The 23015-nt window shown below is 41.7% G+C and overlaps 1 protein-coding gene across 2 annotated transcripts in view; it reads left to right on the forward strand.

The window, feature by feature from the left end:
* Positions 1-811: 811 nt before the first annotated feature.
* Positions 812-23015, forward strand: part of Vtcn1 (V-set domain containing T cell activation inhibitor 1) — a 65166-nt gene continuing 42962 nt past the window's right edge. For both annotated transcript variants that reach the window (XR_012439890.1, XM_074050669.1), the window contains exon 1: positions 812-1278. Coding sequence is in view for 1 of the 2 variants with exons in the window: in XM_074050669.1 (XP_073906770.1) it covers positions 1247-1278 (32 nt within the window). In the remaining variant the exon portion in view is untranslated. The remainder of the gene's footprint in view (positions 1279-23015) is intronic.

The following is a 23015-nucleotide window of genomic DNA, read 5'->3' on the forward strand; positions in this document are numbered from 1 at the left end:
CATAGGAACTATGGAAACTATTTTTCCTGCTCTTTATTTACTCTGGAGGAAGTTGAGGACTGCTCCTCAAACCACCAACCCAATATGAAATGCTTTGAAGGATGGTAAGGTGTTTTCCCAAAACTACCCAGGATTTTAAGGTAGCTCTGTTTGACTGCAAAGATCTTTCAGGGACTGGTGGAGTTGCTCATGTACAGCATCTGCCTCACAAGCATGAAACCCTGTGTTAAAACCCCAGTACCACCAAAAAAAAGATCTTCCTACGGTGCAATTGCCCTCTTTCTGCTGTCTTCTCCTTCCACCCCTTCTCTTTCGTTCTCCAGCTCTCCTCTATGGTTGTTCCAAAAGCTCACCATCCAGCACTGGGATGAGTGCAGAAAACATGGGGCACCTTTCCCGTAAAGTCACCCAGGAGTCATGAGCTTTTCCTATCCACATCAGGAGGAAACAATATGGAGAGAGCAAGCTCTATGCCTCAGAAGCACCCTGTGTGGTTGGAGATCTGAATTCTGGATGAAATGCCGGAGATCATTTTTATTGATAGCATTAGTCCTAAATAATGTATTTCCATGTCTCTTTGAAATCTCAAATAAATGTAAAGTGAGAAAGGCAGGCCCTCTCACTGAAATGAAACCAGAAGAGATTTACCCATCCACCTGGGCAGTCTCAGGGGCCCAAAATGGGCTCAGTCTTGAGTGACAATCTCCGTGCTCCTGTCATTTCAGCTCACAGCCTTTCTGAGGGCCCCCATGAGAGACCCCATCAGTGGTGACCCAGCCTTTGTCTGAGTGTCAGCTACCAGCAGGGATGGAGACTTCCAGTCCCCAGCTTCCTACTGCAGCCCTGACAGTGAGCTGATCCAGTCTTTCTTATTTTGAGAGTCAATCTCCTTCCCCAGAGCTCCCTCCCTTTCACAGTCAGGAGGAAAAGAACTGTGCTGAATATGAGCCCTGAAGTGGGGCCTGGGAAGCTTTTCTTTCTCACCTTCTCTCCAGGTCAGGGCTGGGAAAGGCAGCTCTGGCTCTTGGCTTCACTGGCTGGCAGCAGGTGGCCACAGGCAATTCTGCACTGCAGCGTTGTTTCCTCATACCTGAGCTGTCCACGGCTGCATACACCCTTCCTAGCCTGCACTATTTAAGGCCAGCACACTGGAGCTTGCTGTGAGTCACGGCACCCAGGAGGGCAGCAGCAGCTCCATTCAGCCCAGCACCCAGCCCCACTGTGGGAAGGAGACTTTCCTCTCACCATGGCTACCCTGGGGCAGATCATCTTCTGGAGGTATTGTACTCTTCTCCTTGCACTTAGAGATTGAGGACAGGGGTGAGAATTGGTGGACTGTCCCCCATAGGGACACATCTGTACCCTTATCTGATGCAGCATTGGGCCACAGATCCTTGGCAGACAAGAGCCTAACTGGACTCAACTCAACATCACACCCTAGCTTCTCAGGGTAGGGAGTGTTTTAGTTGGTGCCTGCGATGGGGGACTGGCACTGTCAAGGCATCTCTGGACTAAAGAGAGTGTCTACAAGGCTGGGTACTTTTCAGGGTGGCATGAACTGCTGATGGGATGGAAGGGAATCAATGACGATACATGCAATGCAGGAGGCCCTCCATGCAGCTCACAGAAAGAAAAAGGTGACTTCTCTTCTCTGCAAGTGTAATTTCTCTGTCCTATCAAGCAGTTCACACCAACACTCCTACCACCCCACCTCCACCAGGAAGATGGAGTCCCTCCTTTTTGGGGGGAGCTCCTTAGAGAGCAGGGCCTGGAAGCTACTGCTACTGCCTAAACTCCCCAGAAATGAGAAAAGAAGCAAGCCCCTCCCCTAGCTTTTGCTTCTCTCACTTAGCTATACTCTACTTGCCTTTTTCCCTCAGGATATCATTTACCTTTCTGGAAGGAAAAAAAAAAGATTTTTTTTTTCAAATGGTTGTTGATTTAATGTCAACTCAGTGGAGTTTTCAGAAAGACATACTTGTTGATTCTAGGGGTTGTTTGAAGGACAAATCCGTCAATTTCTGTGGGGTTTTTTCCAATGAAAAGAAGAAAGGAAGAGAGGGGTGGAGGAAAGGAAGGTAGAGAGGAACCCAGGTTAACAGTGAAATGTTTATGAAGAGGCTTTGAGGACAAGATTACCTCCTATAGGCAGCCTAGACAATTCTTTTCCCTGAAACGTATCATCTCCTTCCCTCAAGTTCATCTAAAACCACCAGTCTTGCAGAAGGGGTGAAGGGAAATTCAGTAGGATCAGCAGAGAGTCCTGGGTAGCTCTCTGTCTCCCTGTGCCTTCCAAGGACACTGTGCCCCTCAGACCCCTGGAAAAGCAGCAGGTGGTAGTGGGCTTCCATCCCCACCCTAAGAGAATGTCTCCAAGAAGCACCTATGCCAGAGAGGCTAACTTGGCAAGTATCTCTCTTCCTGCCTTACACTAGGTGCCTTGCATTAGTATCTCCTTTAGTCTTCACCACCATCTTCTGAAGGTTTATTATCACCTCAGAGAAATTAAGTCACTTGCTCAAGCCCTCAGGACAATGTGTAAGGGGCATAGCAACTTTAAATCCACTCTAGCTCACTCTGAAACCCCAAGTTTCTGCCATGTGCTGCACTTGTACCTGTTGCCACCATCCCAGCACCCCTGCCCCCATTCCTCTGGTTTTGGTCGCATGGATGGGGAACACAAAACAAGTGGATCTGTTGTTCCAAGGACAGGCGTGTGGGCTTTCTAATAATACATTACAACCAGCCTGACTGGTTTTGCTGGAGGATTAGCAAGAGGTGGGTGTTCAAACTGCAGGTCCCCCACCCTTTAGAGAACCATTGGAATCAACAGACCTCCTCTTGTTGGCCAGAGCTGCCTTGGTTAGCTATTCATCCTCCGTGGTTGTAAAAGCAGAGATAGACTACAGGGTGGCAGATCCTTTGTGTAGAGATCACCAGGAAGAGGGACAATGAGCAGCTTCAGTGGGAAGCAGGATCTGGAAAACAGATGGAGGCTACTTGGGGAAACCTATGTCCTCTCTTGGCCCTAACAATCCCTCTGACTTTGCCATAATTCATAATAGCACTTCTCATTGAGGTGGTCATGACCACAGTGATGTGGTAGAGCTCATGTAAGGACCTGGCATCTTCTATGCACCCAGGACAGTACTCCCTTAATAGTCACCAGAGGGCTTAACATCTTCAAATCTCACTCCCAGAATGCACCCTGCCCAGGATGGAATGCTAATGTGTAGTTTTACCATGCCTGACCTCCTTTGTACTCTCCTCCCCTCTTCCCATGACAGCTGTCAATGGCAGCAGTATTCACTCATGGAACTTTTGTTGGGTGTTATTTGGAGTCTAAGGATGGAAAAGTTATGATCCTAGCTTTGAAGGGATGAAGTTCCAGTCAACAATATGAACTGAGTATCTGTTCTGTGCTGGGTGTTGCATTAGGCACTGAGGCAAAGATAACAAAGATGCCGGTAAGATTATATAGACAACTAGTGGAGAGAGAGTCCCCGTTATTTCTAAGATGCCCATTCATAAGTTAGAAGACAGTAAGTATAGGATGCTGGGAGCATGTTCTTACCTGAGGTTTTGGGGAAGAGCTTCTGAGACAGATTGTAGTTGGGCTGGATCTTGATAAATGAGTCAGCCTGACCCAAGTAAAAAAGGGTGAGACTGACACTGTAAGTAGAGGGGACTGAATAAGGTAAAACTCATAAGCCAGCAGAGTATATTGGAAAGCTACAAGCTACTCTATGTTATGACTGCAACAAGAATTTTGAGGTAGAGTGCAGAGAGATGAGGCTGGAAGTCTTACCAGGTGATGTGGGACCTTATCTTCCAGACTGAGTGCTAGGAACTTGTGTTGGCTGGTGAGTGGCCTTGAAGGCTGGGCAGAAGATGAGCGGAAGCTGGGAGGCAATGAGGACATCTGGGAAATAAGGACTCAGAAGCATACAGAATGATAAGGACCTGAAGTTCAGACAGATAATAGAGATGCAGAGAAGGGAAATTGACTCAAGAAACACAAGGACAGGTAGGGCAGTGCAGAAATAGGAGTGACTGAGGCAAAGTGAGAGCCTGGATGACTTTCATGTGTCTACATTGGGTAGAGTGAGCTGAGGGAGAGGGAAGAGAGAAGAGTTAGCTTAGTTTGGTACAGTCAGAATTTGAGATGCCTGAGATTCCCTTGGAACCTTCCAATGGACCTGCTCAGAGGGCAGCAGAAGACTTGAGACTGAAACTAGGAGAGGTCAGAGTTGCGGCTTAGATCTGAGCATCAATGGCTCACAGGCAGAGAATGATCTCGTGGGGTGTCCTCTAAGGAGAGCACAGGAAGGAAGAGGAGCAAGGGGCAAGGGGTGGAGAGGTGGAGAACACCAACATTTATGGGTGGGGAGAGCAAGGAAAGTTGGAAATAAATGGTGAGAGAGGTAGGAAGAGATCAGAACAGAGAAGTCACCAATGTCAACAAAGTAGAGTTTCATGAAACACCTAGCAAGGCTGGTGCTCCATGAAACTTCTCTGTTTCATCTGAAATCCATGGGATTGATGAAAATATATCAAAAGAAGGAAGCTACTGGGTAGAAAAGGAGCAGGTATTGTTTAACAAGATGAATGTAGATTAAATAGAGAAAGAAGGGAGCTGGAACAAAGGAAGATCAGGGAGCTTTGTTCTGGAATCTTAGTCTCCCACTTGCTGCAAGTTTTCAAGCTCATCCTGACTCAGACATACCAGACCTTGACAGCGAGAGCAAATACTTGACAACACTATGCAAATTTGCCTGTTGAGAAAAGCTTACCTGGGCCTGGGCAGATGTCAGCAGAAGTTATGTTGACACTTCAACTCTATTGAGATGAGAAAAGACCCTCTCTAAACTTATGAAATCTGAGGCTTCAGGGCCTTCAAAGCCCAACCAGTGAATACAACATTAATTAAGTGTGACTGATTAGAAGAAATACTTACATAGGTAGCACCTACGTTCCTTCCCCTCCCTGGGCCTACCTTCTGTGCATGGAGCGCCTCCCTGTATCTACCTGTTGCAATGACATTCATTCAACATTTTGCTTAAATGCCACTTCTAGTCTAAAATCTGCTGGAGAGTTCTAGGTCCCTAGTTGCCTCTTTTGTGTTCAGTCAGACAGACTTGTTTATGAATGCCTGTTGCTGGTGCCCAGATCTTTCCCTCACTTGGGTCTACTCCTTAAGGGTGTAGACCGTGTGCCAAGCCCAACATTACAGGAAGGCAAGGTCACACTGTGGTTCCTCATCTGGACTCTAGAATTAACTGCCTGAGTTAATCTCTTTGCCTCATCATGAATGCTAATCCTCCATGAGCTCAATTTCTTTAGCTATAAAATGAGGCTTTCTAATCAGCTTTGTTTCATCTCCTCCACTGAAGCAGAACCCTGCTCACACTGACAAAAACTCACTGCTAGTGCTGTGGATAACATGGGATAGTTTATGTGGCTGACACATCCTAAATGCTTTGTAAATGTTAGCTATTGCTATGGTCATTATTTGCAAGTTCCTCTACAATGCCAAGTACATGGTTGGCTCTTCATAAAAATTTAACTTCAATCCCATGACATCTGAAATAGATGTTCTAGTACAATTTGGATAAATTGCCACTGAAGTCTCTTAAAGACAGTCAATTTTACCAGACTCCAGTGGCTCACACCTGCAATCCTAGCTATTTGGTAGGCTGAGATTGTGAGGATCACAGTTCAAAGCCAGCCTAGGCAAAAAAGTTCATCTCAACAGAAAAAAGCTGAGCATGGTGGTACATGCTGTCATCCCAGCTACAGCAGGAAGATTAAAATAGGAGGATCAGGATCCATGCCAGCCTGGGCAGAAAGCAAGACCCTATCTCAAAAATGGCCAAAGAGAAGAGGTCTTGAGGCATGGCTCAAGTAGTACAGCACCTGCCTGGCAACTGTGAAGCCCTGAGTTCCAGTGCTACTCCCCACCCCATAAAAAGACAGTTAACTGTAGCAAAATGCTGGAGAATATTCATAGTTCTCCAGATTTCTTGTTTTAAAAAAAGTCTATTCCACTTTTCATTGCCTATAAATCTGAAACTCAATCATTCTCTAAACTTGAGGATGCCAGGATTGAGAGTCTTTATTACAATGCCTGTCTCTGCATCGAGCATCAGAAGGTGATGGAGAGGAGCCATAAGGTGGAGAAAGTGAGCCTGGGAGGTCCCTTTGTGTGCACAGCTCAGTGTGGAGATTCTGACGAGCCAATGCTGATACCCAAAGCCACGAGAGCCAGCGTACAGCAGGAATGATGTCCCTGTGGCCAAGCCTCTGTAATGGTTAGTTTGCTAAAGTGCCCCACACTCTCCTAAGCTCCCTCTCATAGATGCAAATGTTGAGGCAAGATAATTGCTCCCAGTCAGCCAAAGACAGGAACCAACACATTCCTACCTACTTCTCTAAACTGACTTTTATTAGAAAACCACCTTTCTAATCAGCTCTGTTTCATCTCCTGCCAATGAAGCAGAACCCAATTCACACTGGCAACAACTCACTTCCTCAGTGACTGGCGGGGCTGAGAGTTCTTAGCTGCTGATGAGGGAGCTGTCCCCGGAACAGGGGAGCCCACAGACTGTGTGCTGTGCTGTGCTGTTGCAAGTAGTTGCTCTAGATGAGGGAGTGTGGCTGAAAGGAGTGACTGAAGTCACTAAGACTTATGCCCTCTCAGAGCCTGAAAATTCAGAAGGCTGTACACTCCCTCCCCTCATTCTATCAGTAAGATAATCAAAATAAAATATGCAGCTTGCCCAAAGTCCATGCAGTTGAAGAATGGTAGAACAGGGCTTTTTCCATGACCCTATAATCTCCACTGACTTAGCTAAAAACTGTGTTGAACCCCGGAAGATCATGCTTTTCCAAACAACAAGGATCTTCAAATCTGAGAGGCCAAAGCTTCATCCATGTTTACCTATGTCATGAAGTGGAAATAATGTGCACAGCAGTCCAAATACAGTCTATCTCTCCATTTCCTGGCTGTGTGACCTCAAGTAAGTTACCAGCCTCTCTGTCTTTATTTACTCGACAGTAAATAAAGTACACTGGGCTTTAATAACCTAGCCCTTAGGGTTATTGTAAAGACACACTGAATTAACACATGTAAAACCCTCACAGCAGCAGCCTGCCCATAGTCAGCTCTTTATGTGTTTATCCCCTTATTGAATTATCCCCTCCCAAAGTTTTTAGAGAATAATAAAAGTGGTTTAGAGGGAGGGAGAGGAATGACAAACCCAACAAGAATCTTTGTGTCTAGAATGTCCTGGGATTTTATTTTCCTTTTTTATTATACGGGGTGGGGATGGGGGGACGGGAATTTGTTGTGATACTTCTGAATAGCCTTACATTGTACATTGGTTAAATCACCCCCTCCATCTCCCTTCCCGTTACCCCCTCCTTGTCTCACTTAAAACAATTACAAGAGGCTTCATCATTTTTTCTTTACATATATGAAGACTACTGGCCTTATTCCTTCCTCTTCGACTCCTACATTCATCCCCCCCACCCACAAGCTCCCCCAACACTCTGTACCTGTTCTACAGTCTTGTCTTTCATTATTATTTCCAAGGTCTATGTTCAAAGGGACTTCTCAATGTAGCCTAGCTGTGAATATGCTTTACTTTGATCATTTCAGCCTCATCTGTTACTCTCCCTCACCCCTTGCCTCCCACCTCCCGTTCAACTGCTTTCATTACCTATCGTTGTGTCCTCTACCTGTGCAGATGGGAAGTGTTTCAATATTGGTAGCTATCATTCTCTTTTCCTTTCTTGCCTCTCCTGAGTTTCATAGTATAGTTTCACCACAGCCAACATATTCTACCTGTAGATGTGTGCATGATCCTGTTTGCTTTTGTTTGTCCATTTATCTTTTGGATCTCTTTCACACATGAGAGAAAACATGTGACTTCTGTCCTTTTGAATCTGGCCTACTTCACTTAACATGATGTCCTCCAATTCTATCCATTTACCTTCAAACCATGTAGTTTCATTTCTTCCTTATAGCTGAATAAAACTCCATGGTCTGTAATTTCAGTGGATTTGAGAGATCGTCTTCTTAGTCATTGTCCTGTGAGATGTTGGGGACACCCTCTGCCTCCAGAGGTGATGAACTACATGGACTTGAAGGCCCCCACCTCTCCCAACCTTCACTTCAACATTCAAAGTGTGGCCTCTGGCCAGCACCATCAGTGTCCTCTGGGGACTGATGTCAGAAGTCCAAACTGCAGACCCACTGAATCTGGGGTGGGCCCAGCAATCTGTGGTTTACCAGGACCCTGGGCCCCTCAGAAGAGCACACAAGTTTACAGAGCATGGCATTAGCTTCTCTCTGGGCCCTTTGGCTACCCAGGAAAAGTACAAAGATTTAATGCAGAGAGATATAAATTTCACCTGGGATCAATTATTGTTCTACATTCCTCTTTAAGAAATATTTTAAAGAGAGAGCGGGAGGGGTGGGGGTGGGGGGAGCAATGACCCAAACAATGTATGCACATGTGAATAAACTAATAAAAAAAAGAAATATTTTAAAGAACAATGGCTGAGTCCTGATGAAAACAAGGGGAAAAAAAAACCCCAAGAAGTTTGTATAGGGAAGAAGCGCAGGTTATATTTCTTTTTATTTTAGCTTTCCACAGTCCCAAACCATCTGCCAGGAATACTTCAGATTTACTGTCATGGCACTTCTAAGAGCACTTCTACCCTGCTGACACTGTAGTACTGGGGGAAAGGACAGACATTTTCCCTCTTTCTCTTTCTGCAGATTTAGAATGAAAAATGTCATGGAATAAAAAGCATGAGAGATTTGAGAGAGAGTACAGCGACACTATTTTTTATTTCACTTTCTCATTGTGGTTTTTTTGCATCCCCTACTCCCAGAATGGCCATCTCTCTTCAATCCTCTTACACCCTGTCTCTTCTCCCACCCCAGACTCAGATAACTAGCTTGTTTCATCCTTCTCTGAGAAAATAGAAACCAGCAGACAGGTATTCCATCTTTTCATTCCCTACCAGCTACACTCCTCAGTGCCCTTTTTCTCTGCCAAAGGACTAGCTCCTGGGTCCAGAGGATTTGCCCAACTCCCATCAAAGGTCAACCCTCTGTGCTCTGGCTCCATCTCACCTCCCAGCTCAGGACCATCTCCCCCTACCTATATCATCATCAGTCTCTCCTCCATATTTCTATTACCCCAGTCAGCGTGCAACCCAGATGTCAGTATTTTAGATCTTCCAAAGAGAAACTGTCTCTCAGCCTCATAATAACTCCAACTACCCATGGTGCCTCTCTTTTTCCCTTCTCAGCAAACTTGTCACAACAGTTGTCTGGAGTGATTGATCTTACTGCTTTCCAGGCATTGAAGAGAGAGTGTTGGTGGGGGATTCCCAACTCACAGCAGATCCAGGCTGCCTGGGCTCGTCCATTCTCAGCTTGGCCACTTTTAAGCTGTGTGCCCATAGGCAAGCTTTTTATCCTCTCTGTGTTGGGTTCTTCAACCATAGCATGTAGTTTTATTAGAATATACATCCCAGAATCATTGTGCGAATTATGTGACTTTAAAGCACAGAGCAAACACTTCCTGTAAACCACCTATTCCATTCTTACCCACTCCTCAACTTACTCTAGCTGGATTTTGGATTTTGTGCCCACTACGTTGTGCCTGCCAATCCCTCTAGTCACCTCCACATCTCCAGACCCAATGTTGACTTCTCTATTCTCATCTTTGTCATCTCTATTCTTATCTTGTCTTTGCATTTGACACAGATGTCTCTCCTATCTCCTTCTTGAAACACATTTTTTTCTTGTTTTCCATGACATTACAGTCTCCTAATTTCTGTCCCTTCTCTTCTTACCATGACATGGATCTCAGCTCTTGGAGTTGGCCTCCACTTCTGTACACCTGGTCAGGTAGTACTTGTGTTCCACACAATCTGAAACCACCATGCTCTGTATTCAGGAAACTTGCCTCTCATACGAGGACATAACCTTTCATTCTTTACCTTTATTTGCTAAAGAACGCTTTCCTTTGCCAAAAAGCCTCAGGATCCAGGAACAGAATATAATAGCATAGGAACAATTATCCTCTAACATGGATGGTATGGACTTTACAACTTTGTATGAGGTGTGACAGGGCAAGTGATACAAATATCAAGTGCTATATGTGTGGGGGAAGGGGGGCGACCGCAGAAGAGCCTCAAGCACATGCTCTGATGCTTGGGAGAAAGCTTCCAGACAGGTTCTGGTGGGAAGTCCTCTGGTAGGATAGAGTTAGACAAGGAATTACTCCAGCCAGGAGGCTGATCTTTGATTTGAGCTTCTACCTGTCCAGAGAACCTGCTTTCTATCCTATCCTATCTTCCCTTCATTAAAGAGAGGTCAAGTCCTGGTGACTCTCTTTGCAGTCAAGAAAGAAGAAGCCAGAGTTGATGAGAAAGTTGTGGTGTCATTCTAGTGGCTTTAGGTCAGGGGATCTTTGTTTAATAATTGTAGTGCAGGATTCTGGCAATTAGATAAAGCCAGTCAAGTTGGCCAGCCTCCTGCTGCAGTCACCTCTGCCTTGAGGCCAGCTCTATGGTGCTGGCCTATAGAGGAGCTCTACCTTTTGGGTACTCACTCCTGCCAGCTTCTTCAGAAGCATAGTCACAAGGAGTGCTGGGGATGGCCTTGCAAATCACTGCTTCCCCAGAGCCTAGGAACCAGGCTTCATTTGGGAGTGAGCCAGGAGGAGTAGAAGAGGGAGAGATCAGGATTCCAGAACATCCCTTCACAGAGGGATCTCCCACTGAGCCCTGAGAAGGAAAAGGCTCCCTGTCCATTTGTTTTTTCTTTTTAGTGATACTGGGGTTTGAACTCAGTGCCTTGTGCTTGCTAGGCAGGCACTCTTCCCTTGAGCCATTCCACCAGCCACCCCACCAGCCACCCTGACTTTCTGGACATCAGCCTGTGATGCTGCTGCATGGGGAGTCCCTCACAGGCCAGGCTTTTCCTAAAGGAAATGACAACCAGCAGTAGGCTCCAGTTCTAAAGGACTGTTGGATCTGTTTCCTAAGCAACACTAAGAAGACATTTTCCCACAGACTCAGCTTTATAAATGGGAGCGACATCACCAAATTAGCTCACATAAGTCTATGTACATATGTATCTGTAATAATGCATTTGCTAGTAATGTTTTCTGCTATTTTCCTTTCCTCTTACAAATGTGTAATATTTCTGAAATGTTGAGATTCCATGGGTTTTCGAGGCCTTGCTGAGAAAACTAATCCTCATTGATAAATACTGTTAATATAGAACCCTGTCCAAAACTTCAAATAGCGAACTTAAATGCAAACTCCAGAAAGAAGTCATTGGGTGCTGGGAACCCAGTGTTTTTAAATCAATGTAAGTGGGCCTCTTCTCAGTGAGGAAAGAGAGGGACAGCACAAGAGGCAGCACTTTACCCTTAGGTCTTTGACTCTACCCAAATCAATGAGGAGGCCAGAGGGACATGATGTATCACGACAGGCTTGGTTAGAAGTCATCTCCTTGAAACTCTTCCCCCATCTGGAAAAAATGGGGAACAGCTGTGTTAGGGTTTACTCCAAAGACATTCTGGTATGGACTCAAAGAGTAACTGCTATTATTTTCTTTTCTACTGTGAAATAGTATAACAACATTTAAGGAAATGTTGAAAAGAGGAAAGCCATATTCATCCATGGTTTTATCATTGTAAGTGACTATTTTCTTGTTTGTTTTTGCCCTTTGCAAACCCAATTACAAATAATATTTAAATAGTTGTTAATACAGTGAGTATCCTTCAATAGTCTGCTTTTCCCATTGAAATTTTGTGAATTTAAACTAAATTTCAGAGCAATTTTACAGTTCAAAAATCTTTGCTTAATGTTGTAATAGTCATAACCCTATATGGTAATGTATCTGCACTTTTAACGGATTGGGAAATCCCATCTTGGGCCATCCTTCCTGGAAACTCAATCCTAAGTGGCTTCCCTAATCTCTCTTTTGGAATTCTTTCCCTTCTGCTCAACCCGGAATCCGGTTGACTATGAGCAAATAGCATGTATGTCTCAGCACTCCACAGAGTTTGTGTTTAACTACCTGAGGAAATGGTTCCCCAGATGAGTTCTGAGGATGAGTCTGCAACCAAATTTTCCTCAGAAGGGTTCTGCAGTCAAGCAAGTTGGAAATGCTGAATAATATTAGGTTGAACCAATTGGAAATTGCCAATGTTCAGTTGTTTGCTTGATTGGTTTGGTTTGGTTTTGAGATAATGTCTCAAACTTATGATCCTCCTTCCTCAGCCTCCTGAGTGCTGGGATTACAGATGCACCACCACACCTGGCTTTTCAGTTGCTTCTGGCATGTAAAATGGTAACTTTCAATAGTTCAATCTAATATACACATATAATATATACACAATATAACATATATGTGTGTATGTATGTAAACACCTCCAGAACATTCACTATGAATATTAACATATTAAAGTCTTTGAAAAGTTCTATACAGCTAAAAAATCTGATTATGATTGATGTTATATTATGGAAATGTAATCTTTTAAAAAAATAATACTTTTAAAATATATATTAGGACACTTTTGGGTAACTAGCCTGGGATATTTAGAAAAGAATAGAAGCCTTGAGTAGAAAAAAGTGGGAACCCAGAGGTGGCACCAAGGGCCTGCCCCCACCATCCACATGACAAAGGTGCTAGCTGAGCAGGTGACCAGAAGATAAAGAGCAGGCTGGTATTTTACTTCTCAGGAATGCCTGCCCATCTTTCGTAACCAAAGACATCACATTTTTTAGCTCTTCCCTTTCTACAATAATTCTTTTTGATTAATCTTGTCCCAAGTTGACTTTTATAACTAACCTGTCCTTTTCTCGCTCATAAAATTGGAGGGAGAATCATTAGGTGGCTTTAATGGCTCACTCATCATTCCTCAATGACATACTAAATAAACATGGGTATTGTTTTGAGAGCTCTCTCATTATTATTAAAATCATTAACTAGTTCCTCTTTTTAGGATATTGTTGTCACTCCAGTTTATAGTTGTTAATCTAATCTTCCTACAACTATGAGGTAAGTTAAGTTGATCTAGATGCAGGGAGAAGACTCAGTGCTGGTCGCCGGTGCCTCTATAAAGAATGTGAACACCAAGGACACACTTAGCCAGAGTTCCCATTTGTTTTTCTACCACCACTAGAACCAAATGTGCAAGACAGAGAATGGTGGTATAGGGGGTAGATTCAGAGTACAGTGAGACAGTGGCTTGGCTAGGACTAAAAATCAGTGCTTCCAGAACTTTCTTTTTTTCACCTAACTAACCTACTGTCTGGAATTCTTCCCCCCACAAAAGACTCCAGTAGGGTTGTTTGTCATTCCTGTGCTACCTCATGGTCATCAGTATGTCCCACTCTACGGCCAGCTAAGCACCTTGACATCATGTGCCTGATACCATCATCTAGCAGTTATTAGGTGTGGGTGAGAATTATCGTGGCATTCCCAGTTGGGAGTGAATAGATGGGGTGTTACTTCCCTATGAGAACACAGAATTAATTAATTATATCTGGGTGAGGTTTAAATGATACTAAATTGAGCCCTGATAGTTTTGTGCCCTTGCAGTAGAAGACACTGCCTAGAGTTATCATGCCTACAAAAGGCATTCTATGAAGACTCAATTACTTAGGAAGGGCGAAAACAAATCCTTTTCCTCCCATTTTTATCAGCATATAGTGGGTGTACAAAGGTGTTTTATTGTGATATTTCCATATATGCATACAAGGTATCCTGATCAAATTCATCCCGTCTATTGCTCTCCCACTCTTCTCCCCATACTAAAAAAAAATTCAATGGGTATTATTTTTTTTTCATATCTGTGCATAAAGTGCTTCGTCTATTGAACAAATCTTTTCCCACCAATTTATCAGCATATATTAGTTGTACAAAGGGGTTTCATTGTGATGTTTCCATACATGCATACAAGGTACCCTGATCAAACCCATCCACTCTGTTACTCCCCCTTATCACTCTTCTTTAAAAAAATTCAACAGGTTTCATTGTTTTATTTTCATACATGTGTATAAAGTCCTTTGACCACAGAAATCTTTTTGATTTCTCCTGAGGTAAAAGAAACTCAAGCCTTTGAATTAGGCTCACTGAAAGAGAAAACACTGGTAAATTTTGAACAAGCTGTGCCATCTTTCAGATATGCACATTTCCTTTATCTTCTGCCTTTGAAAACCAAGTCATCTTAATAACCTAACATGGAACCGTCTAACATGCTAGAGGGGAGCGCATGCACACTGCTCACTCTCTTCAGCTGCTTCATAGATAGGGAAATAATGAGATTTGGAATCAAAATGGACTTATTTGATGTCCCTTTCCAAATTTATTACGTGTGATCCTATGCTAGTCAACTCTCCAATCCTGAGTTTTTTGTTTGTTAGACAAGGACAATAAATGGACCTTCTAGAACTGCCTTAAGGCAGTTAAGGATCTGCCTTAAGGATCACAAGTGATAAGATATGAAAAAATAATCAGGGTAGCAATATTGATGGCAATGCATAGCTCCCGTACATTACCAGGCATATCTACATCTTTAAATGGGAAGCTTCCTTGCCCACTGGAAAAAGAAGAATGTTAAAAAACATCAAGACCCCTATACCTTGGACTTTAAAACAGGCACAAGTCTTAAAACCAATGGTCATGCATGCCCACTGTGCATTTCCCTTTGGATTCAGCTTCCAGAAAGTCTGTGTATATCAGGGATGTCAGGCTTGACATTTTGAATTTCTTGGTCAATAGTTAATGTCACTTCTGGAGGTGGCCTTCTTAAGGAGTTGCCTCTCAGTCCCACCACCTCATGTCAAAGCCTCTAATTTCAAGCTCCTCCTGGGTCCCAGCATGCTTCTAGAAGTTCTGCATACATTTTACACTTACTTAACAAATATTTATTGAGCAGCTTCTATGAGTTTTACATATATTATTTATTTATTGGACATATATTATTGTATCTAGGGTGACAATCACCAGTGAGGTCTGATACCTAATCATTCAGAGTACAGACTAGTAAGAGAAACAGACAAACACACAATTATAGTGTGTGAGGTGCTATCACATGCCACTTTCAGAATGCCTTTGAGTCACTTCTAATCCAGTCTTGGTGGTGGTGATGATGGTTGGGTGGTTAAAGAGACTTTCTAGAGGAGGTGGTTTCTAATGTAAGTGGGAATTAGCCAAGCAGGAAAGACCAAGAGAACAGCAGGCAAAGGGAAAGGGCTGTGAGGTGCAATAGAGATGGGAGCAAGAAGGGAAAGGCTGTGTGTGGAGCAGAAGTGGTAGCTGGAGAGATCCCTATGAGCCAAACTTAATCTTCTCCGCAGCAGAGTAAGGTGGGTGGTATCTTTCCCATTTCACAGCTGAGTAAGTTAAAGCTTAAGATGATGTGAGAAGGTGAACGAGAATGTTTGGGAGGATGATTAGAAGATGTGCAAAACCAACAGATAAAATGAAATCAAATCATCAAAGAGTTGATGAGGTCAAGAGGCCATTGGTTCCTGGCAGGACTTTGTTAGGCCTACAGGCCCCTTCCTGACCATTTTCTCCCAGGGATTAGCAATTTCACCATTATCCACAATCCAATCACAATATAGTATATGAAAAGGAAATATAGTACTATCTGCCTGCAAAATCTGTTCTTTTGTTGTTGTTTAGAAAACAAAGTTATTTTATTTTCAATAATAAGATTGTTTGGAGGAGCTGGGGAAATTGGGTGCTTGGACTGAAGGCCAGAAGAATCTTATGAGGCAAATCATTTTAGGTCCACAGGCTTGGTAGCTATAATTTGCCAAGGGCTCAGGAAATCAGCTTCCTAGCAGCACCAATGCCAAACCCAAAATGTCATGTTCCACTGCCTTTCTTTAAGAGATTTGAGCAATGGTGGAGGATGGTGATCGGCACAAGAAAGGATGTACTGATGTTCACAGCCATAAGATCTTGGCAGCTTTTGAGGAGCTAGAAAGACTTTTTTTCCCTAGAGTTCCCCTAAAACGTCTGAGTTTAAATTATAGGATGAGACTAAAACCTTGAAAAATAAGTCTGGATTCTTCCTCATGTTTCTAGGCAGATAGATCAATGACATGGTGGCTCTTTTCTTTTTGGGGGAGGTACTGGCATTTTGAACTCAGGGCCTCATGCTCATTTGACAGGCACTCTACCACTTGAGCCACTCTGCCAGCCTGTTTTTATTATGGCTTGTCTTGAGATAGGGTCTTGTGAACCATTTGCCTGGGCTGGTTTCAAACCACCATCCTCCTGATCTCTGCCTCCTCAGTAGCTAGGTTCACAGGTGTGAGCCACTGGCGCCCGACAATGCTTATCTTTTATAGATTTAACAACTACATTAAAATCCAGCTCCAATATAGTCCACTTATTGTTGTTTTTTGGCTGTACTTGGGTTTGAACTCAGGGCATCAGCTTACTAGACAAGCACCCTACCACTTGAACTATACCTCCAGTCTTTTTTGGTCTGGTTAGTTTGGAGATAGGGTCTTGCTTTTTGCCCAGTCTGTCCTGGACCATCACTCTCCTATTTTACGCTTTCCATTGTAGCTAGGATGACAGCCGCACACCATCATGCCCAGGCACTAGTGAGATGTGGTCTCTTGAACTTTTTGCCCAGGCTGACCTGGAACTGTGATCCTCCAGATCTCAGCCTGCCAAGTAGCTAGGATTAGAGTCTGGATTTCTCCAGAAAACACGGGATGTGCATTTACTATGTATCTAGTAGAGTATCTGCTAGATTAAGGCAAATACTAACATTCCCCACAGGTGTCAAACTATGAGGGACTGTTCTGTTTATCCAAAAAATTCCGGTGCTGCCCACCTGGGCTCTGGAAGTGAGGCTGCTGTTGAATCACTGCCTGGGGCAGCCTGAGAACATACTGAGTTATGAAGAACATGTTTGCTCACTTAAATGAAGAAAAACAAGTTTTGTGTAATTTCTAGTACACAAACACTTGGGTGCAGGCACTTCCTGTGAGAGCTGTACTGAAATGCAAACCATTGCCCCAGGAAGTGGTTTTAACAGCTTCATGGGAGCATGAGATTGAGAGATGGCTGTTTGCATGGCATGGAAGAGAGGGCTCAAACCTCGAGAAAATAATGTGAAAATAACAAGCAGCTGGCGGTGTGGGTTTGTGGTATAGCACTTTTCCTAGTTTGTGTGAAGCCCTGGTTTCATCCCCAGCAAGGAAGTGTGGTAGGGTGGGGCGACAGTGTGAGTTTTAAAAAATTTTTTTAAATTCATAATCAACAGAAATTTATTGCTCACAGTCCTGGAAGCTGGGATTTCCAAGATCAATGCACCAGCAGATTCAGTCTTTTTATTTTTTTTTAAAAAATTGTGTTTTCACTTGTTTTACCACAGTAATATTGGATTAATGTGAAAATACAGAAAAGCAGAAAGAAAAAAAAGCTATAAAAATCTGTATCAAACCTAATCCAGAAATAATCATCATGAATATGTCCTTGTAGTCTTTTTATCTCTAAATATATGTAATAAATAGCATCGTACTATACATATTATTTTTAAAACTACGTTCCACTTGCTGGTTTTATAAATATTTCTCATATAAGTAAATATTATAAGATGATTTTTTATGACTGCGTGGTATGTCACTACTAATGAATTTTAATTTACTCAGGTCCCTATTATTGGACTCTTAAGTGCCTCTAATTGTTTGCCACAATTTTACATTAATTTTAATCAACCCTATACCTACAACCTTTATCCATTCATCCACCAATGGGTACCTAGACTGGTTCCATAATTTGGCTATTATGAACAGCACCCTAATAAACCTAGGTATGTAGGTATCACTATAGTAAGCTCACTTTGATTCTTTGAGATACATTCTCAGAAGTGGTATGATGTATCATATGCAAGTCCTATTTTTAGTTTTTTTTTTTGAGAAAACTCCATACTGACTTTTATAGTGGCCGGACTAACTTACATTCCCATTAACGGCAAATAATAATTGTGGTCCTGCCCTTTCCCTGCCCCATCCTTGCAGCATAGCCATTCTGACTGGGGTGAGATGGAATCTTAATGCAGTTTTGATTGCAATTTCCTGGTGGCTAAGGATGGTAAACATTTTTTAAGTATTTATCAACCCTTTGTACTTCTTCCTTTGAAACTGTTCAGTTCCATTGTCCATTTATTGATTGGATTAATTGCTTCTTTGCCAATTAATTTTTTGAGTTCTTTATATATTCTAGATATTAATCCTGTCAGATGAATATCTGGCAAAGATTTTCTCCCATTCTATAGGTTGTGTCTTTACTCTGTTGATTGTTTTGCTGTGCAGAAGCTTTTTAATTTGATGGAATCCCATTTGTCAATTTTTGTTCTTATTTCTTGAACTATTGGGGTTGTATTCGGATCTTGAAGTGTTTCCCCTATATTTTCTTCTAGTACTTTTAAAGTTTCAGGCCTTAGATTAAAATCTTTGATCCATTTTGATTTTTGTACAGAGTGAGAGATAGGGGTCTAGTCTTTTACATGTGGATATTCAGTTTTCCAGTACCAGTCATGAAAGAGGCTGTCTTTTTTTTTTCTTTCTTTCTTTTTTTTTATTATTCGTATGTGCATACAAGGCTTGGGTCATTTCTCCCCCCTGCCCCCACCCCCTCCCTTACCACCCACTCCGCCCTCTCTCTCCCCCCTACCCCCTCAATAGCCAGCAGAAACTATTTTGCCCTTATTTCTAATTTTGTTGTAGAGAGAGTATAAGCAATAATAGGAAGGAACAAGGGTTTTTGCTGGTTGAGATAAGGATAGCTATGCAGGGAGTTGACTCACATTAATTTCCTGTGCGTGTGTTACCTTCTAGGTTAATTCTTTTTGATCTCACCTTTTCTCTAGTTCCTGGTCCCCTTTTCCTATTGGCATCAGTTGCTTTTAAGGTATCTGCTTTAGTTTCTCTGCGTTAAGGGCAACAAATGCTAGCTAATTTTTTAGGTGTCTTACCTATCCTCACCCCTCCCTTGTGTGCTCTCGCTTTTATCATATGCTCAAAGTCCAATCTCCTTGTTGTGTTTGCCCTTGATATAATGTCCACATATGAGGGAGAACATACGATTTTTGGTCTTTTGGGCCAGGCTAACCTCACTCAGAATGATGTTCTCCAATTCCATCCATTCTTTTTTTTTTTTTCTAATGTATGATTTTGGCATCATTGTCAAGTATCAGATGACAGTATGTGCTTGGGCTTGTTCATGTATCTTCTGTTCTATTCCATTGATCTATGTGTCTGCTTTGGTGCCGGTACCATGCTAGTTTTGTTACTTTGGCTGTGTAGTGTAGTTTGAAATCAGGTATTGTGATACCTCTAGTTTTGCTCTTGTTGCTCGGGATTGATTTGGCTATTCTTGGTCTTTTGTGTTTGCAAATGAATTTTTAGGATTGCTTTTCTATTTCTGTGAAGACTGTCTTTGGAATTTTGATGGGAATTGCATTGGACTTGTGTATTGTTTTTGGTAGCATAGTAACTTTAACAACATTTCTTCTGCCGATCCAGAATGTGGGAGTTCTTTCCATTGTCCAGTGTGCTATACAATTTGTTTCTACTTTTTATTGTAAAGACCTTTAGCATTGTTGATTAAGTTCATGTGTAGTTATTCTAAATTTTTTGAGACTACAGCAAGCTCATTGCTAATGTATAGAAAAGCCACTGATTTTTGTATCTTGCAACTTTGTTGAAAGAATTTATCAGATCTAAGTGTTTTCTAAGAGTTTTTAGGTAGAATAGATTCATATCATCTGCGAACAGAATTAGTTTGACTTCTTCCTTTCCTACTTGTATTCCTTTTATTTCTTTCCCTTGCCTTATTGCTCTGGCTAAGAATTCAAGCATAATACTGAGTAAGGATGGTGATATTGGGTATCAAGGTTTTGTTCCTGCTTTTAGAAGAAATGTTTTCAGTTTTTACCCATGATGTCGGCCATAGGTTTGTCATATACAGACTTTATTATGTTGAGATATGAACTTTCTTTTTTTTTTTCAAAAAAGAGCAAAGTTTTATTGAAAATAGAGAAAAAACATTGATAGGAGTTTTAAAGAAGGCATTGCAAAAAAAATAAAGAAGGCATTGCAAGAGAAAAGCGGTGGGCGCTGGTCAGATGGCTCAGAAGCCAAAAAGTCTAAACTTCTAACTCCTAGTTTTCTCAGTGCATTTATTGTGAAGAAATATTGTTGAAGGCAAAAATTTTTGTTGAAGGCAAAAATTATTGAAATTACTATGGAATTCTTGTCCTAGCTTCTGCTTCAATGCTGTACTATGCCTATCAATTTGATTTTTGTTGAAGGCAAAAATTATTGAAATTACTATGGAATTCTTGTCCTAGCTTCTGCTTCAATGCTGTACTATGCCTATCAATTTGTGTGCTTATCAATTTGTATTCCTGAAATGAAACCTTAATCACCGTGTATGATCTTTTAACTGTATTGTTGAATTTGGCTTGAAAGCATTTTATTTAGGATCTTTGCAATTATGCTCATCAAGAAAATTGGTTCATAGTTTTTTTGTTGTTGTTGTTGCTGTATCCACATATGGTTTTGGTATCAAAGTAACACACATTCATGAAATGAATTTAGAAGTATCACTTCCCTTCATATTTTGTGGCACAGTTTGAGAAGCGTTGGTGTTAGTTCTTCTTTGAAGTTCTGATAGAACTCAGCAATGAGTCCATCTGATCCTGGACTGTTCTTTGTTTGAATTTTGTGTGTGTGTGGTACTAGGGGTTCAACTTGGGGCTTCCTAATTGCTATGCATGCACTCTACCACTTGAGCCACTCTGCCAGCCCTTAAAGATGTTTCCTGTTTCTTTCTAAAAGGTCTTTTTTTTTTTTTTCAGTATTGGGGTTGAACTCAGGTCTTTGTGCTTGGTAGGCAGGTGCTCTACCACTTGAGCCACCCTGCTATTCAGAAGATTTTTTTACTATCCTTTCAATCTCATTGCTTGTTACTGTCTATTTAAGTTGTTTGTATCTCCTTGGTTCAATTTTTGTAAGTCATAGGGTTCTAAAATTTATCCATTCTTCTAGAATTCCCAGCTTATTGGGCTTTAAGTTTTCAAAATATTCCCTAATGGCCCTCTGGATTTCCGTGGTATCTATTTTTTTAATCTCTAATTTGATTAATTTGGGTCTTCTCTTTCTTTTGGTTAGTTTGGCTAAGGTTTGTCAATCTTGTTTATTCTTTCAAAGAACCAACTATTTGTTTCATTGATCCTTTGTATTATTGTTCTTTTAGATTCTACTTTGTTAATTTCAGTTCTGATCTTTATTCTTCATTATTTATTTTCTCCTACTAATTTCAGGATTGGCTTGTTCTTGTTTTTCTATGACCTTGAGATGCATCATTGAATTATTTGAGACCTCCCTGATTTTTTTTAAATGCAGGCATTTATAGACATAAACTTTCTTCTTTGAAATGTTATCACTGTATTCTACTTTTATTTTTTTCTAGGAATTTTTATTTCTCCTCCTTACTTCTTTACTGACCCACTGATCATTCAAGAGTGTGTTGTTGGGCCAGGCATGCTGGTTCATACCTATAATCCCAGATACTCAGGAGGCAGATATAGGAGGATCTCAGTTCAAGAAAAACCCAGGGAAATTAGTGAGACCCTATTTCAACAGCCAGGCATGGTGACACATTCCTATATTCCGGGTATGTAGAAGATGGATAGTGGTCTAAGGGTGACCCAGGCAAAAGTGCAAGACCCTCTCTGAAAAAGAAACTAAAAGCAAAAGGACTGGGAATATGGCTCAAGATCAAGCATCAGGTCCATAGTTCAATCCCACACACACACACACACAAAAGTGCATTGTTCAGTCTCCATGGATTTGTGTGTTTTCTGTAGTTTTTGCTGTTGATTTCTGGTTTTATTCCATGTGGTATAATAAAATACAAGGAGTTATTTCAGTTTCTTTGTATTAGTTAAGGATGGCTGAGAAGACTGTCTATTCTACTGCTAGTGGGTAAAATGTTTTGTAGATATACGTTAAGTCATTTTGGTCTATGGTATCATTCAATTCTTAGGTTTTCTTTTTTGGTTTTTTTGTTGGGATGACATATCTGTTGGTGAGAATGTGGTATTGATGTTACAAACTCCAATTTTGTTAGGGTCTATGTTTGTCCAGTGTGTTTGTTTCGTGAAATGTGAATGTGCTGTCATTCAGTACATATGTTTGTATCGTGATCTCCTCTCGATGGATCATTCCGTCTTCGTTCAGCTATGTGTTTGTATTCTCTTTGAATTCATTTGGATGTTATTCATATGCTGTTTGATCTTTGTTGATCGTTCTCAAGATCTTTCTTTTGAATTCTTTGTCTGGTATTTCATCAACTTCACTATCATTAAAATCCGCTTTGGTGGTTATACATGCCTGTAGTCCCCACTCCTCAAGGGGTAGAGGCAGGAGAATCTTAAATTAGCATCCAGTCAGGGAAAAGTTAGCAAGCGTCTATTTCCAAAACGAAAAAACAAAAGGGTAGGGAAGATAGTTCAAGTGGTAGCGCACTTTCCTAGCAAGTGCTGTTACTGTGAAATTGTTGACTTTGGGAGAAGTTGTGTGTTTCTATATTGTGATTTATACATTCAAGCCAAGTCTTTAGTTGGGGGTTTTAATTTCCTGTGTTCTTTCAGCTGAAGTATTCACAATTTTCAGGTAGAACTGTGTAGAACTGTCGTGCAGTTTCTCACCACTGGGCTGGGCATGTGGCTCAGTAAACAAATACTCACCCAATGTGCTCAAGGCCTTGTGACTGACTCCCTGCAGAGCAACCATGATTGGCACACCCATCATGAACATATGGTAATAACTAATTCAGAATAACCGTCTTTCCAACTTCATTATCTTTAGAAGAATTTATTATGAGCACTAAGAAGATACTATTTAATAAGGGTTTGAATGGAAGGAAAACTGGAGGG

This window comes from Castor canadensis, chromosome 12 (genome assembly GCF_047511655.1).
Source record: "Castor canadensis chromosome 12, mCasCan1.hap1v2, whole genome shotgun sequence".
NCBI lineage: Eukaryota > Metazoa > Chordata > Mammalia > Rodentia > Castoridae > Castor > Castor canadensis.